Source organism: Tenrec ecaudatus, chromosome 9, assembly GCF_050624435.1.
Source record: "Tenrec ecaudatus isolate mTenEca1 chromosome 9, mTenEca1.hap1, whole genome shotgun sequence".
Classification (NCBI taxonomy): domain Eukaryota; kingdom Metazoa; phylum Chordata; class Mammalia; order Afrosoricida; family Tenrecidae; genus Tenrec; species Tenrec ecaudatus.
This window is the reverse complement of record NC_134538.1, coordinates 75,545,407-75,562,579: the sequence shown is the minus strand read 5'-3', so window position 1 is coordinate 75,562,579 and position 17,173 is coordinate 75,545,407. Positions and strand designations below refer to the sequence as shown.

The window sequence follows — 17,173 nt, the reverse complement described above, 5'->3', positions numbered from 1 at the left end:
GGGGCTTGTACAACTCTTATTACAATCCATTCATACATACATTGTGTCAAGTGCATTTGTACACTTGTTGTTCTCAAAACATTGGTTTTCAACTTAAGTCCTTGGTATCAGCTCCTCATTTTCCCTTCCCTCCCCACACCCCCTCCCTCATGTACCCTTGACAATTTATAAGTTACAATTATTTTGTCATGTCGTCTCTTTACCTTATTCACCGTGAAGACCTCATTCGCCCCTGGCCTGGCATGGGGACTGAGAAGGGTTGGGGGTAAGATCCGTGCAAAGCAGTCCCACCTTTCCCAGTTAGGGAGTGGTAGGGAAAGCGGAGCGGAGGCGGAAAAGGCTGAGGTGAGCCCTGTGTGTCCTTCTTCTCTCCCTACCAGGGCAGATACCAATGAGCTGGAGAAGCCACCTCACAGCTCAGTCAGTAGGGCCAGTCTGGGGTAGACAATGGGAGGGAGCTGTCCCACAGGCTCCTTTCCATCCAGTGGGATTCTGACAGACCCCACAGTCTCCCGAGGCCAAACTTCACAGGGTTGCTGAGAGAATGACTTGAGGAGTTGCCCAGTGAAGTGACCGTGTGGACAAAGAAGCCGAGGGCTAAAGGCTGGATCATAGAATCCACAGCCCTGTGAGAATCAGACGCAGACTCCGGGGGCTTGAAGGCATTGCCAGGCAGGAGAGGGGGTTCTGTGAGAGCCAGGGAGGCCAGATGGCATCTGCCAGCAAGGGAGCCAGAGGACCCATCTGCCCAGCTGCCTTGGGGTCCAAACCCAACTTGCAGCCCTTCTGGGCAGGGGGGAACCAAAAAACCTGGACACCCAAGTGGGCATAGTGCTGGGGCAGACAGAACATCCGAGAGATAGCATGCTACTTACAGAAACCAAACCGCCAACCACACGAGCCCTGCCCAAGAGACAGGTTTCTTATTGACATTTGACTTCAATGTGTATCTCCCTAACCCTACGAATATTCCAGAAGTAGAAGCTCCAGGCTCCATAAAAAAGGAGGGAGAGGTGCTACACTGCGCTGTGCATCAGAGAGCACAGTGACCCTGTTCCACCGCAGATTCTCAGGCAACCAACCTATAAAGTACGTTCTTGGTCACAGAGCCCCCCACACGCACCCGTGTATGCTGCAAGCCTTGCTCCTTTAAGACGCCAAGTCAGAAAACCTGATCAGAAAATAAGGTCTGAAGGGGTAGCCCCGGGCAAGCTGACTTCCACTACACACTGTTGACACGTCTCCCGCTGGCCGTATGACTGCTGATGTCTACAGGGAGCTTGCCTCCGCTGTTGCTCTCCCTCCTGACCAGGGAGAGGTGCTGAATGTATGCTTCCACCTCCCGGAACCATACTCCCCTTCCTGTTTTAGACGGGTTGATGGAACCAGCAAGGAAGGCCTGGGCTGCAAAACCAGAGCCCGTTCATTCAACCAGCAAACACGCTGAGCAGCTCCACTGTGCCGGTCCATGTCTCCAGAAATATCGGCATCCGCTAGGAGAGACAGAGCAGGGTCCTGTGGGAGATCCTACAAGGGGGGATTGCAAAGTGCACAAGGACAGGAGGCTGCCCGCCAAGAGGTAGAAGTGCTCAAAAGTCTCCACCTTTGATGCCAGGCTACCCCCTCGTGTCCAGGATGCTGCAGGTGCCAACCTTCATACACGAAGCCCTTCGTTGAAAACTCTCTTCTTGTGAATCTACAGATCGCTGATGGACAACCAGAACACGCCTTAGAAGCCAGGGTGATAAGACTTCCATTTGCTTACCTTGAACGAGCCATCCGCACAGATCGGTTGTTAGAAAGGGAAATTGTGTTTAAAGGCTATTAGGTTAAAAGGATATTATAGTCTAGTAGACAAAAGCAAACCCAAAACATCACTGCCATCGCGTCGATGCCGACTCATAGTGACCCTATAAGACAGGGTAGAACCGCCTCTGTGAGTTTCCGAGACTGTAACTCTTTACAGGAGTAGAAAGCCCCGTCTTTCTCCCACAGTGTGGCTGGTGATTTTGAACTGCCAACCTTATGGATCACAGCCCAATGCAAGAAGAGGGTCCTGAATAGAGAGATACCAAGAGGATCAGGGGACGGTGTATGAGAAAGGAGCAATCAATCACAAGGATCAACTAGAACCCCCTCCCAGGGGGACAAATAATGGAAAAGTAGGTAAGCAACAACAGAGGACGATGTAAGATATGGAAAAAATAAGCTATAACTTATCAAGGGTTTGTGAGGGAGGGTGGGTGGGGGAGGGAAGGGGAAGAAATGGGGAGCTGATATCAGGGGCTCAAGTGGGAAGAGAATGTTTTGAAAATGATGATGGTGGCATATGTGCACATGTGCTTGACACATTGGAGGAATGTATGAAATGTGATAAGAGATGTAAGAGCCCCCAGTAAAAGTTGTTGTTGTTGTTGTTTAATGAGGGAACCTCAGTGGAATGGACTGACAGAAGCCCCAAAATGGACTCCAGGGTACCAAAGGATAACCACACCGGGCCAGGTAATATTTCAACCTGTTCTGCATCGCGCCATCATGAGTCAGACCCAACTCAAAGGCAGCCACAGGTGATGGCCAGTGGCAGAATGGTATATGCAGCTGGGGAGCAGAAACACACTCATCCTGCTCCCCCTACTGGCCACGGGGGAGTGTCACAGGGCTCGGGCAGATCTTGCAAGTTCTCGAACTGCCTTCCTTCATGGAGACCGAGAACGTGGGGGTCGGGGTCGAGTGAACACAGTGGTTTCTGTGTGGCCCACGGCAGAAGCTCCTCTTGTGGATGAGGACACGGGCGGAGCTGTCTACACTTCACAACGGGAGATTATTTGGGGCTCCTGACCCCCAGCTGAAAGAACCCCAGCCCCCAGTGTTTCCCCTGTGGGGCTATTCTAGGATGAATAACAGATATTATATAAGATGGCATGGTAAGGTTTCTTAATTTGTAGGCCTATCTGAAGGGTCCAAGGGCATCTCCAACAAACTCCAGTTCTGTAGGCAGAAGCCCGGGTCTCCAGGAAAGACTGGTGAGCAGGTGCTCTGGCTTGAGAAGAAAGTTCTCTCCAGGAGAAGTCAGCCCTGGAGACAGACCCGCTTCGCTGGAAACGAGTGTGTCCCAAAGACAATCCTGTAAGCCCAATTCAACGTGTTTCAGCATCTCCCCTAGGCCATGGAAACAACCATACTTCAGGCATGTTTTCCAATGCTTCCCTCTATGATTTAGCTTCTTCAGTGAAGTCCAATGCTGCAGCAACAATTGTGGTAGACAATGAAAGCACCGGGCACTGAGGGAAACTGCAGGCTGCCCATGTCCACTCCACCCCTGGAGCTCCTGAGAGGATGCAGTACCAAACACCAAATATAAGATCAAATAGAGAGATACGACCCCCAACCAACACGGAGTTGAAAGTGATTCGGCCACAGAGTACAGTGGGGTACAAGAATGGGTGAGTATTTTTTGCTAAGACCCCTTTTTGGGGGGGCGGGGAAAGGCAGTGCTAAGCATGCAAGGAATTCGTGAGAGAAAACTCCTGTGACAGTAGAATTGAGTCCGACTCCCAATGAAGGAGAAAGGGGAACAATGGTTTAGTTACAGAAGCCTCTTAGAAAGCATCCAGTTCTACAGGAAACTCAGCAAGGTCACCAAAGAGTTCCTCAGGCAGACACCATGGCAAGACTCCCAGGTCTCCCAGAAACAGCGCCTTCGTACCCCAGCCATGCTGCCACCACCTGAGCGTGGGAGACTTGGAGAACACAGCTTCTGCCTAAACCGCGGCAAGTGCCCCTACACAGAACCTGGAGTCTGCCATCAAACACGCTCCTTGCTGGACTGGTTAAGGGTACATTCTCACGGTCTGCGTGAAGAAAAATCCCCTTGTTCCCAAAATAGCCATGCAAAGACCTGGGAGTATGTGAAAATCGGTCTATGAAAACCAGCAAAGAGGAGCCTATTTCTTTTACTTGAGGGCTTAGTTGTAATACAAACTTTGCTAGACTTAAAACATAGACGGAATCTATTATTCTCAACCACCACCACCACCACCCCACCTTGGCAAATTTTGGGAAGACTTTGTTGTTTTAGATTAGTGTAGACTGCCGGATTAGTGGGTTCATGGGATCGACCTTCCAGAGGCAGCAGTAAATTGGGGGAATAAGTGTCCCCAAAAGTCCACAATGGGTAACCAGCACATGGTGCTAGAGAAAGATGTCTGACCAGACTTTCCACGAGCTAATTGGGAATTGTAACCCATGACTCATCCCGGGGTGGGGTCTGAAGCTTCAGGGGGTGTCCACCCTGCACCAGGCCACATTATCAGCCAGATGCACATTTCCTGAAAGTAATCAAGTCAGAAACCGACTTCTTGGCAGCAGCCCCCGGGGGGAAAATGACTGCCAAAAGTCCAAATGAGGATGAGTTCAATGATTTAATTCTGCATGGAAAATACAATCCATTAAACGGGATCTGACAAGGCCTTAATCTCACCCTCAGCAGAGGGGGTTGGCTCAGGGCAGGTCGGCTCCCAGGCACCTATTCTTAGTTAGCTATGCATAGAAGCTGGAAAGCCACTGCCAAAGCCCAAATATGTCCGTTCTAAGTGGGAAGAGAAACGCCTCAAGCCCCGGTGACTCTCTAGGCAATGAACAGGCTAATGTTGCCCATGCAAAAATATAATGACCTAGCAAGCTGACCGATGTTGACAGTCACAGGAAGGACTCGGGGCACGTCAGCGAGATGGCCAATGGACTGGAGTGGCTTCAGACCTTGTACCGCTGCCCAAAGAAGCTGTGCCCGCTGCCGGCCTTGTTCTCTGGCTCAGATTCCCAACCTGGGCTCACAGCCCCACCCAATCACAGAAGAAGGGGTTAGACAGGGGCATCCGTCCACTCCTAAGGAGAAAGCATCAAGCATCGAGGTAAGAAATGACGGGCTGTCACACTCACTACCGCATGTCATCTCAGCAACAACCTTCAAGACCTGCGTGGTCCTTTGATGGTTTCCGTTTCTAAGATGAGGACAGTGCAATTCAAAACTGTGACTCAAATTACATGATTTAAAGAAGAGTCTGCAATCTCCTACCTGTGGGATTCTGAAGCCCACGATGCCCTTTATTTCTACCAACTCTGGGCCTGGGGGAGCTTAGCACGGCATTTGTCTCAGAGTCTCGATACTCAAAGAGGGGTCTCTGGGCCACCACATCTCCTGGAATGGAAATGCAAACTCCAGACTGCACTCCAGACCCAGGATTCCCCCAAGGACTTCCCTGGGGCATGGAATTAGAGAAGCACTGCTTCAATAGGCTCCTCTCCGAAAGGGGGCAGGTGGCTTAAAAAAAAAATCAATCACACACCTTCCAGACAGGATCGCTGAAGACAAATGTGTGCATAAGCAAATGTGGTGAAGAAAGCTGATGGTGCCCGGCTATCAGAAGATACAGTGTCTGCGATCTTAAAGGCTTGAAGATAAACAAGCGGCCATCTAGCTGAGAAGCATCAAAGCCCACATGGAAGAAGCACACCAGCCTGTCTGACCATAAGGTGTAGAAGGGACCAGTTATCAGACATCAAAGAACTAAAAATCATATCAGTGGGTGCCCACCTTCCTAATCTGATCACTGAAGATAAACACGTGCATAACCAAATGTGGTGAAGAAAACTAATGGTGCCCAGCTATCAAAAGATATAGTGTCTGGGGTCTTAAAGGCTTGAAGATATACAAGCGGCCATCTAGCTCAGAAGCAATAAAGCCCACAGGGAAGGAGCACACTAGCCTGTGTGACCACAAGCTGTTGAAGGGATTGGGTATCAAGCATCAAAGAACAAAAAATCATATCATTGTAAATGTGGGTGAGTGCGGAGTAGAGACTCAAAGTCCATCAGTAGGCAACTTGACACCCCCTTAAGGAAGGGTTGTGGGGAGGAGATGAGCTAGTCAGGGTGCAGGGTAGCAACAATGAAACATATAACTTTCCTCTAGTTCTTAAATGCTTCCTCCCTCCCACTATCATGATCCCAATTCTACCTTACAAATCTGGTTAAACCAGAGGATGTACATTGGTACAGACAGGAATAGAAAGCACAGGGAATCCAGGACAGATGACCCCTTCAGGACCAGTGGTGAGAGTGGTGATACCTGGAGGGTGGAGGGAATGTGGAGTAGAAAGGGGGAATCAACTACAAGAATCTATGTATAGCCTCCTCCCTGGGGGATGGACAGCAGAAAAGAGGGCAGGGGGAGATGTCAGACAGTGTAACATATGACATAATAATAATAATAATTTATGAATTATGAAGGGTTCATGAGGGAGGGGAGAGTGGGAAGGGAAGGGGGAAAATGAGCAGCCAATATTAAGGGCTCAAGTAGACGGCACATGTTTTGAGAATGATGATGGCAACAAATGTACATATGTGTTTGACACAATGGATGTATGTATGTAGGGATTGTGATAAGAATTGTATGAGCCCCCAATAAAATGATTTTTTAAAAAGAAACTGAGGTACTAAACCAAGACAGAAAATAATAATAATGACGATGTTGAGGAAATGTATATATAAGGTAAAGTAACTCTAATATGAAAATCTATTACGTCATGTTGACGCTGTATAATTGCCCACACATGCTGACTTTGCTGTCGAGGGGAGCTGTGGAGTGCTGGGACATGGTGTGCTCTGAGGAGGGACCAGGCCTCTTGATAAATCTGTACATCCGCTGGGCATTTCACATTCTGAGTTTCAAAAGCATGCCAGATTTCAGTACTGTGGTCGGAATTCCACATGAAAGGATGCTAGAAGAGGGTGATGTGTGTGTGCTTGTGTGAATCTTAGCAAGACACTGAACAAAGTGTCTCAGGCTAACCTTATAAGCAAGATGCTTAATAACCAACCATATATATATATATATATATATATATATTCTAGAAAAAGAACAGCTATAAGGTGTTACATTTTAACCTGACTACATCTGCCATAATTGACTTCACAGAGCTCTCTGTCCAAGCACAAGGCCACGTGCATGCCTAGACTGCGGTCAGAGGGGAGTCACTGGGGCTGAATCCATGTGGGGATCTGCAGGTGGATTTGGGGCTCCCACTGCTCTTCATAGCCTTCTACAAATTGGGTGCTCACAACCTAAGCTCTGATACCATTTCCTCCTTTGGATTTTATTACTTACAATCTGTGGAAAACACGGCTGGTGTCTGGATTGTGTGTGGTATGGTTTTCTGTGCATGAAAGCCAGGATATGTACGTGTATAGAGGCAATAACTGGATTAATAATTACCGTATATACTCGAGTATAAACTGACCTGAATATCAGCCGAGGCACCTAATTTTACCACAAAAACTGCATTTAAAATGTGCTGAAAAATTTGGCTTATACTCGAGTTTATACGGTACCGAGGGGCATGGCAGGGGGAGCGGGATAAGGAGCTAACAACACGTATGAGAAGAAAAAGTCCTTAAATTGATTGTGGTGGTGATTGCTCAATGCTTTGTAGTATTATTGGATGGTTAATGTGTATGATATGTGATTACATGCCAATACAATTTTTGTTGAAAGAAAAAACAAAAACAATCTGGACCGAAAACAACAAACCAGTCCAATAGAAAAGAGGCAGTCTCACAAGGGAAGCACCCCTGAGCTAGTACAGCCCGCCTGTGGACAAGGCAAACCCAGCCCATGAAAGCCAAGGGAACACAGTGGCCAATAGAAACTGGTGGCAAGGCCATGGTTTAAAGCCAGGTGGACTGTGTTGAAATCTCCAGCTCTGTCACCTGCTGGGTGGCTTTGGGCAAGTCTCTGACCTGCTCTGAGCCTGAGTCTCCTCATCAGTCTAAGTGAGATAGCAATATTCCCCTTGGCAGGCGTGTGGGGTGGGAAGCACGCTGCACAAATGGAGAGGCAGTGCGTCTGGCACACAGCAGCTGCTCAACAAGTGCTGGTCTGTTTGACTTTGGGTTGAGTCCTGAGCTGGTCCCACCTCTACACCTGTGCACAGTGGAGACTGGAGAATGGCCCTCTTGCGTCCTCTAGAGGCAGATAGTGAGATTCTCGTCACTCACCAGACTGGCTGGACTTGGCTGTCTTCCCAGATTGAGTCTGAGATGTCCTAAGAAAAACCTGGACAACAGGTTCAAAGGGACAGGACATGAAGAATAAGGAAAAGAGCCACCTGGGTAAAGTTCTGGGGGGAGGGGGTCTACTTTCCAGACATGAAAGCCTTTTCCTTTTGATTCTGTTCCCACCTTCTTCTTTATAAAATCTCAGGTTTTAGAGTAGATTCTACAGTCCAAAGGGTCAGTGAGCTCTCGGGGCCTATGGCACCTCCACCTTGAGCCTCAAAGCTCAAGTCTAATTCTATGACCATGTGCACATGAGTGTGTAAACATGTCCACATGCCCCAGGGCACACAACTGAGGTTGCTAGCAAGTGCTGAGTAGAAACTGAAACTGATTCTAACTGAACACACTCCAGGTTCCTGACACTGTGCTCCTCTCGTTCGTGAACTTGACCCCGTCCGACGCGCCCAACTACCCTAGCAGAGCTTTCCTTCTCTCCCGAGTGAGCAGACTCAGGCCACGTGCGGTAAATGCCCTGCTCAAATGATCACAGGAGAAAAAAACCTAGATGCTAGGAAAAATAATTTTATTATTTAATGATAAAGGAGAGTAGTATTCTTAAAATGCTAAGTGAAAAAATCAGGTTACAAAATACGTGTAATGTTTTCCAACTGTATGAAGGTGATATTGTGAACAGTAGTGTATGTATCTCAAAGTAGTTTGTGATTTTTTAGGTGATGCCATTAAGATAATTCTATATGTTTCTGCATTTCCACGCATTTTCAGTCATAGGCACTTCTTATTTTAGAGTTTAAAATAATACCCACACACAAAAAATTTAGAGCCCAAAGGGTTATTAAATATCATCTAGTCCAGTGGTTCTCTGAGTGGGACCCTGGACCAGAAGCAGCAGCACCTCCAGGATCTTGTTAGAGACTCAAATTCTTGCCCAGATGTTGGAAAGATTTGTTTTAACGAGCGCTTCAAGTGATGGCGATGCCCAATCAAGTTTGAGAACCATGGTCCTGGGCCAACTCTCCGTGCTGACAGTCAAAAGGAGCAGAGCTTCTATGCGACGAAGCAATCTGCTGGCAGTCTCAGAGCTGGGACTAGAGCACAGTGTCAGAACTGTGACATTGGAGGTTGAGTCTTCCTATCTGAATAACGGCCCTACTTAGAATGACCCATGTCACGTAGCCTGGACATCAGCCGGAGGGTAATGGAGAGACCACAATAGTAGGTTAAAATGATCCATCGGACTTGAATGTTAAAATTTTGTCATTTAATCTTCCTTTTGATCCACTTTGCGCGAGATCTTGGTTTTTAAAATATTTTCTGTTGGTTTTGTTTTGGTTTTTTCGGTATTGGAGTTTGTCTCTGTTAAATGTCGTCATCGTTGGTGGCCTTCTGGGCTCTCTGTTTTGTATAGTTCTATGTTTTTCAGTATGAAATCCAGGATAGGTGACTATAGAGACAAGAACTAGAGTAAGGGTTACTGGGGGTACGGTGGAGGAGGGGGGCTGTAAAGGAGAGCAGGTATCAAGGAAGAAAATGTTTTGAAATTGGTTGTGGTAAAAATTGTACAACACTGCTTGAGATGATTGAACTTTGGAATGGTATGGTGTCTACATTAGCTCCTAATAAAATGACTTTGAAAGAAATAAAATAAAAAGCAAAAAAATAAACGGTGATCCCTCTCCTGGATGATAAAGACAAGGTCTACAATCCACCGGATCACTGATGTGTATTCCCCTCCAGGGACCATAATTGGGATTTGGATTCAGGCAGGAATAAAGAGAACTTTCCCTCCAAGCCTTAGCAACTTCCTCCTACACTTCTGCTAAAGTCTCTTCTTCAAGACATTGGCCACGTTACCACAGCATGGGAAAGGAAGAGACGACAGCGGGCCTCCCATCACAGAGAGGGCCTCTGCACCCACCTCAACACATAGCCCTGGTGGAAGAGAAGCGGTGTCTAACTTGCCAGAATCTTCCATTCTAAAGCTGCATGTCAGACTTGAACTTTTGGCCACATCCTCTACCATGATGGGTAACTAGACATAACATAATGTCAATAGACATGCTGACCACCCATGGTAATCCCAGAGGTTTGCAGGACCAGCCTTGAGGTGACTATCTGGTTAGAAGGCAGGGACTCATAAGGTGTATTTGTATCACAAGCACACTCTTTCTTTGTGCCTATCGATTATATTCTTTATCGGCGTGGGATCCAAATAGAGATTAGGTAGAACCCAAATTCTAGTCAAGCTACCCCATGCTGCTGCCTCTCAAAGCCAAAACCTCACACCATCACTGAGACGCAGCCCATTGTGGAAACCACTCCACCCCCCGGCCCCTTGCTGCAGGCACTCGGGACCACCAATCTGCTGCGCTTGTCCTCATTAGCTTACGTGTGACCTCTCTCAGACACCTCTCTGGGCCAGTTTCTTCCTCTCCACAAAGGGTATCCTCCTTGTCCCACTGCGATCATGCCTGGTAATCTAAGAAGAGTCGCTCTTTTATTGTTCTAACAGGAAGCCTGTGGAACTTTGAAAAAAAAAGAACTTTTGAAACGTTTTTGGGGGGGCTGGGGGGAGGCCTACCATTTATAAATGTATAAACACTGCCTACCTGTGAGAAAGGAGACCAAAATGTACCTTTAGGGCAGACTGTCCATTTGATCTAGAAAGAACTTGAATGGAAAGTTACTCAAGCATAAAGCAAGTGTGGACTCTTTATCCTGCCATCAGTTGTGTATATACTTGCCTACACGTATTGGCAATGAAATAGGAAAGACTTCTGAGGAAAAAGTAGAACTAAGCCTCTGTGCCCTTCCTTGTTGATGATCAACATTATCACTGTGGTGGCTCGAAGTCCAGGTTTTAGGAAAAAACAACAGATACGACCAAGAAGAGCCCCTGCAAGGAAAAGAAGGAGAGAGGAGAGGAGAGGAGAGGAGAGTAGTTTCTCAACTAAACGGACATTCCATGATACCCACCTTCCCAACACGATCACTGAAGACAAATGTGTGCATAAGCAAACGTGGTGAAGAAAGCTGATGCTGCCCGGCTATCAATAGATATAGTGCCTGGGATCTTAAAGGATTGAAGGTAAACAAGCGGCCATCTAGCCCAGAAGCAACAAAGCCCACATGGAAGAAGCACACCAGCCTGTGTGATCACGAGGGATTGGAGGGACCAGGTATCAAGCGCCAAAGAACAAAAAATCATATCATCGTTAATGAGGGGGAGTGCGGGATGGGGACCCAATGCCCATATGTAGACAACTGGACATCCCTTTGCAGAAGGGTAGCAGGGAGGAGATGAGTCACTAGTGGTGCAGTGTAGCATGATGAAACACACAACTTTCCTCTAATTTTTAAATGCTTCCTTCCTCACCATCATCATGATTCCAATTCTACCTTACAAACCTGGTTAGACCAGAGGATGCACAGTGGTACAGATAGGAAATGGAAACACAGGGAATCCAGGACAGATGAATACCTCAGGACCAGTAGTGAGAGTGGTGATACCAGAAGGGTGGAAGGGAGGGAGGGTAGAAGGGGGAAACCAATTATAAGGATCTACATATAACCTCCTCCCTGGGAGATGGACAACAGAAAAGTGGGTAAAGGGAGACGTCGGGGAGTGTAAGACATGATAAAATAATAATAATTGATAAATTATCAAGGGTTCATGAGGGAAGGGGGGCGGGGAGGGAAGGAAAAAATGAAAAATGAGGAGCTGATTCCAAGAACGCAAGTGGAAAACAAATGTTTTGAGAATGATGAGGACAACGAATGTATAACTGTGCTTTACACAATTGATGTATGTATGGATTGTGATAAGAGTTGTATGAGCCCCCAATAAAATGATTATAAAAAATCAGGTATGAGTCCATTCCTCTCTTCACAATTCAAGAAGCATGTAGACCCCCCCAGAAGTGACATTATTACAAGCGTGAACTTGACTCTGCTTGAATCTATTTATGTCTGGATCAGTAACTAGGCCCTTGCATCTTAAGTGCTTTGCCCCAACCAACATGACCTTCAAAATCAACTCTCTTCTTTGGAAGAAAGGATGTGTTCTAAATAGCACATGATTCTATTAAGACACCCAATCAGTAAGTTACATTTTCCCCCCTCAAAAACCTACTTCATATTTCCTCTTTTGTTACGTAAATATCTAGTTCAACCTTTCGCTGTGAGGAAGATACACGTTTTAAGAGGCTCTTTGTTATTGTTTATACAAATTCACAAACAGTACGATTAATTGATAAACGTCTCTGGGTTTCTTTAAGTCCATGGTCTTCCACGTTGCTGTGGGGGTTTCTGGCCTTCTCACTATCCGTCATCTGCCAGAGTCCCAGGTTGAGACGCAGGAAGTGACTATGGCCAGTGGATCGCTACCTTCAATTGCTCAGGGGTGGGCGTAAGGGCAACCGCTGTGTCCTTCCTACCGCACGGGGCCTGGGTTTCAACAATTTAAAGTCAGTCTCTTTCTGGAACTAAGACATTGCTACAGGCTCAAACTAGCCGGTCAATGAAGTCCATGGCCATCGACACATTCTCTGGTGAACGCACACGGAGCAAGGCAAAGAGAAGGATGGTGCTAACGGAGTCAGGCAACCAAACGAGAGTGTCCCTCCGGGAGAGGAGCTCCTCAGCTGGTCCCGGAGGAAGACAATGAGCATTGTTTGGGATAGGAGCTGCAGCCACGAGACCACTGCCTGGAAACAGACTGGCTCCACGAGAGAGCCAACCTGGGGACCCAGCCAGGATGCCCCCACTCTTTCACCACCACCATTTGCAGAGAGTCCAACATAGGATGTGCCCTGCCAGGTGGGTAGACTTTGACTTTATTTCAAAGCTGACAGCACAGTAACCAAACCCTTCCTCAGAGTAAGAAGGTTGCCGGCAGCACGTGCATCGCTCGCGGTATACCAAGAAACCCAACCCCCTGCGCTCACTCCTTCTCAGACCCATCTGCTATGTTCTCGCCTTTAAGAACCTTCACACGGGCAATGGCTGGTCCTGAACGGTGACACACATCCCCTTGATGCAAACCGAGTCCATCTCTCAAATGGATCTCATGGATGCCACGCCTCGGTGTCTGAATTACTGATCCAGGGGCGAGAAAAGCTAGCGTTGTGTGCTATCCTCGCCGCATGCGGAGTATGAGTGTGTGTCGTGTAAGGCAAGGTCTCGTGTGTAAAATCAGGAAGGGAAGAGGGCAGCCTGGCAAAGTCACTAAATTATCATCTCCAACATCAGTAGTACCACGGACCTGAGAAGTGAGTCTGAGAGATCCACTCCCAAAGGAGGTGGGGAATCGCCTTTGACCATCAACTCCGTAGCCAGACTGGCTTTATCTACTGTGGGTCACGGATGAGAAGGGCAGGGACCACGTTATGATGGAAAGGAGCATGACGCAGAAGAAAAAGGAAAACATACAGGACGGCATAAGATTAAATAATGAACAAGAACAGAGTAGACACCTGGCCAGAGTTGGGGGGTTGGGGGGGACACAGACACACAACGATTCTCACTTCGTTTTGAAAGACAGCAGCTAACAGCTTTTCCAACCAGACATCTCCTCCGGTAACCATTCTAAAGGCACAGAGCTGAATTCATCCCCACCACGGGTTGGGTTTTTTCCTCCCTCTGTGCACTTATCTCTACGCGTCATCCGCCTTTGAAGCAAAAGACTCATTAATCCAATTCAAATTGCCAACATCAGTAAATCCTTCGCCTCAGCATTTAAATGCCAATACCAATTAAATACCAACAGCAACTTAACTACTGACGTGATCTTCACTGAATACAGGAAATCCAGCCAGAAGCCCAGCTAGCGTGAATTCCAACATCCTTCATCAATTCTAATTTACTCCGCTCAAAGATATGAGGTAATTTGCTGCCCATGCAGCCAAGTGGACCGAAACAACGCCGTAAACGAGCAAAAACCAGGAACAAACTGAGTTGCAATCCACCAAACCTGAAAGACGTCTTCACCAAGGCTTCGGGGCTGTCGAGCTGGGGCAGCTCATCTGCTAGGATTTCTTCTGGGGGCCGGGGGTCATGGACAATCGTTGGCCGTGGCTTTTCCTTCACATTCCCGGTGAGTCCATCGATGAGGGAGTTCCACAGACAGTTCTGTGACTTTGACCCTGCGAAATGAAGTACAAAAGGTGTGCCGGTGAGTCCCCAACGGACCTCCTGTCTTCCTCAACTTAGGGTTTTTCCCAAGCAAGGACAGGTATTCACGTCTCATGGTCTCCACCAACATCTGAGCATTACAGAAGCCTTAAAGAGTAAGAGGAGTTCTCGGTCTATAGGCAGAAAAACACGCTGTGAATATCTGGCTCATGACATGTATGATAAATCCATCCCATGGAAGTGTTGACCCAACCCCACACTCTTGACAGACCATGAGCGAGTGACTTGGACATGTACCGACCACTGGAAGGCATACAAAGAACTCCCAGGGAAGATGCCCAGGCTGTGTCTGCTATGAGAACTAACACGTAGGTTCATTTTTCTGCAGCATCAAGATTCAAGGAAAAAGGCTCTGCATGTTTATTCATAGGCTGCTTTACAATCACTTCAAATACATGAGATGAACATTTAAGGCAGGCGTCAAGTGGAAATGGTGTCAAAGAGCCTCATCAAGCTGGTGATCAACGTCAAGGTCAACAGTGACACATCGTGGTGGTAGCATCTACCTTTGACACAGTGTGATGAATGAGAAGGGCACTTGACCTCCATAGACGTCACTCCACAAACGTGTCACCCCTCATCCCCTGGTGGTACGATGGCCAGGTGCTCAGCTACTAAGTCTGGTTGGAACCCACTAGCTGCTCCATGAGAGAGACACTGGTCATCCACTCCTGTAAGATGTACAGCCTACTGGGCCCACTTGACGGCAGCTAGCACCAACCCCCTCTGTCATCAGGTCAATTCTGATTCAGAGTGTCCTTGGAGAACAGAGGAACATCTCTTTTGGGTTTCCAAGACTCTCAGTCTTTTCAGGAGGGGACATCCTGGTTTTCATCTTTCAGAAAGATTGATGGGTTTGAACTGCTACCTTTCCATTGGCAGCTCCCCCACACCACCAGGGCTTCTCACCTCAACAACAGCCACAGTAAACACTGATAAACAAAACACACATGCCCACACATACACACACAAGAAAAAAAATTTACAGTTTAGGAAACCTTAGGGGACAGTCCTATGCCATTCTATAGGGTCACTGAAGTGGAAATCTACTTGGTGGCACACAACAACGGGCATGGGGGAACACCAGACAAATCCCACTTGACGGACATTATACAAAACACTTGACCAGCGTTCCTCAAAGGGTCCTGCCAAGGTTATCAAAACCAAGAACATCTGAGATCCTGTCACAGCCAAGTAGACCCAAAGACACACAACAAGGAAATGTGATATAATAGCCTGGATGGGGTCCTGGGGTAGAAAAAGGATACTACTAAGTAAAAAGTAAGGAAATCTGGCAAAGTATGGACTTCAGTTAATCCTGACTTACAATGTATTCAATCTCTCTCTCTCTCTCATTTCAGTCTGAGAGCATGTAACTTGCTGATGTAATCATTCTCAGATAGACCTTCACTCACAGCTGTTCAATTTTATGACTTACTGCTCAAAATGCTGCTACATAGATTTTGTTTTTCTAAACGAGTTGAGGAAGTTTCAGTTGCCTGAAAACATGAATCCAAATGTTCATTGCTTTTCTAAGTCAATAGGAAAATTCAGGAAGTTGTGAGATGTTACAGTGACATATAGGAATGTCTTGAACTAATCCCTGCCCCAACTCTGCCGCCTGGTTAAGTTTGAAGAGCACCTACTGCTTCTCAGTCTAGCCAACTCAAGCTCTAGCTCCTTCAAAGAAGGAAAGAAAACTCTCCTGGGTATTGACCAGGGTCTTAAAAGCTTTTGAACATCCATCGAAGGAGAAACTATTGGTGTCTCCCCATCCAAATGAAAGAAGAATGATGCAAACCAACAGACAGATGGAAATATTCAGTCTAATGGACTAATGGACCATGCAAACCACAGCCTCCACGACCCTGAGACCAGAAGAACCAGACGGTGCCTGGCTACCACTGCCAACTGCTCTCAGAAGGATCATATCAGAAATTCCTGCAAACAAGGGAGAATATGGGTGGGTTGGGGGGACAAAACCCATATAAAAGACCAGGCCTACTAGTTGGAAAGAGACTGGTGGAGCCACCCCTTCAAAACTAGGGTCCTTAGTCACTCTTCAAGTCTAGAGCCACCAAACTCACCCCGGTGCTAGCATAAGCAACAGTGAATATCAAGAGGGCAGCACCGACCACAGACCAAGCACAGAGGGTTAGGAAAGGAGGAGGGACAGAAGCAGGAAACACAAGGGAGACATGAGACAAATAGCAGCACCATGAAGGGATTGTGATGGATTCAGTGAGACAAATGGGCATGGATTGTTGAATATAAACTGATTATCTTCTCTGTAAACCTTCACCTAATTTACATTAAACGTAGAAGGGGGGGGGAACCTTCCTGGTAGCTAACTCAATCCTGCGTCCTATCTCGAGAAGCCAAGCCCTACTGTGTAGTCTTTCTTTACACTTCTCCCCTTCATGAACTAGAATTCCTCTGACAGTGGGGGCATGCTCACGTCTGCATGGTCACGGCAGGACCATCCATGCAGAAAGAGATCAGTCATAGTGAAACATGAGGTTGAAGAGGCAGGTGCCATGACTACTAGTTTGGAAAGATATTGGTTTGCAGTTTCTTAGCAGATAGGTCTGCTTGACAACGCCTAGTTTGCTGCTGGGGAGAGCAGAACAATGGCATTGTGAGGGTTGAGAGTGGCTGGGGAAGGCGTCTGTTAGAAGTTGAGAGAAGGTTTATTGAGTGGGAGAAAGGGCAGATGGCCAGGCATAAGGAAGACAAATACCGTATATTATCGAGTATACGCTGACCCGAATATCAGGCGAGGCACCTAATTTTACCACAAGAACACAAATATATATATATATAGTAGTTAAAGTTGGACTCATCATTTAGTAAGTGTTATCTGTTTCTGAAGTAGATAATTCAGAAAGGAGAATTAGATTATCTTAAA

The 17,173-nt window shown here is 47.1% G+C and overlaps 1 protein-coding gene across 1 annotated transcript in view; it reads right to left on the bottom strand.

Annotated features, from left to right (window-relative positions):
• The window catches only part of PDE1C (phosphodiesterase 1C), a 537,043-nt gene that overhangs the window by 396,034 nt on the left and 123,836 nt on the right, over nucleotides 1-17,173 (bottom strand). Inside the window, exon 3 of the mRNA XM_075557555.1 lies at nucleotides 14,045-14,216. Within this exon, the coding sequence (XP_075413670.1) occupies nucleotides 14,045-14,216 (172 nt within the window). The remainder of the gene's footprint in view (nucleotides 1-14,044; nucleotides 14,217-17,173) is intronic.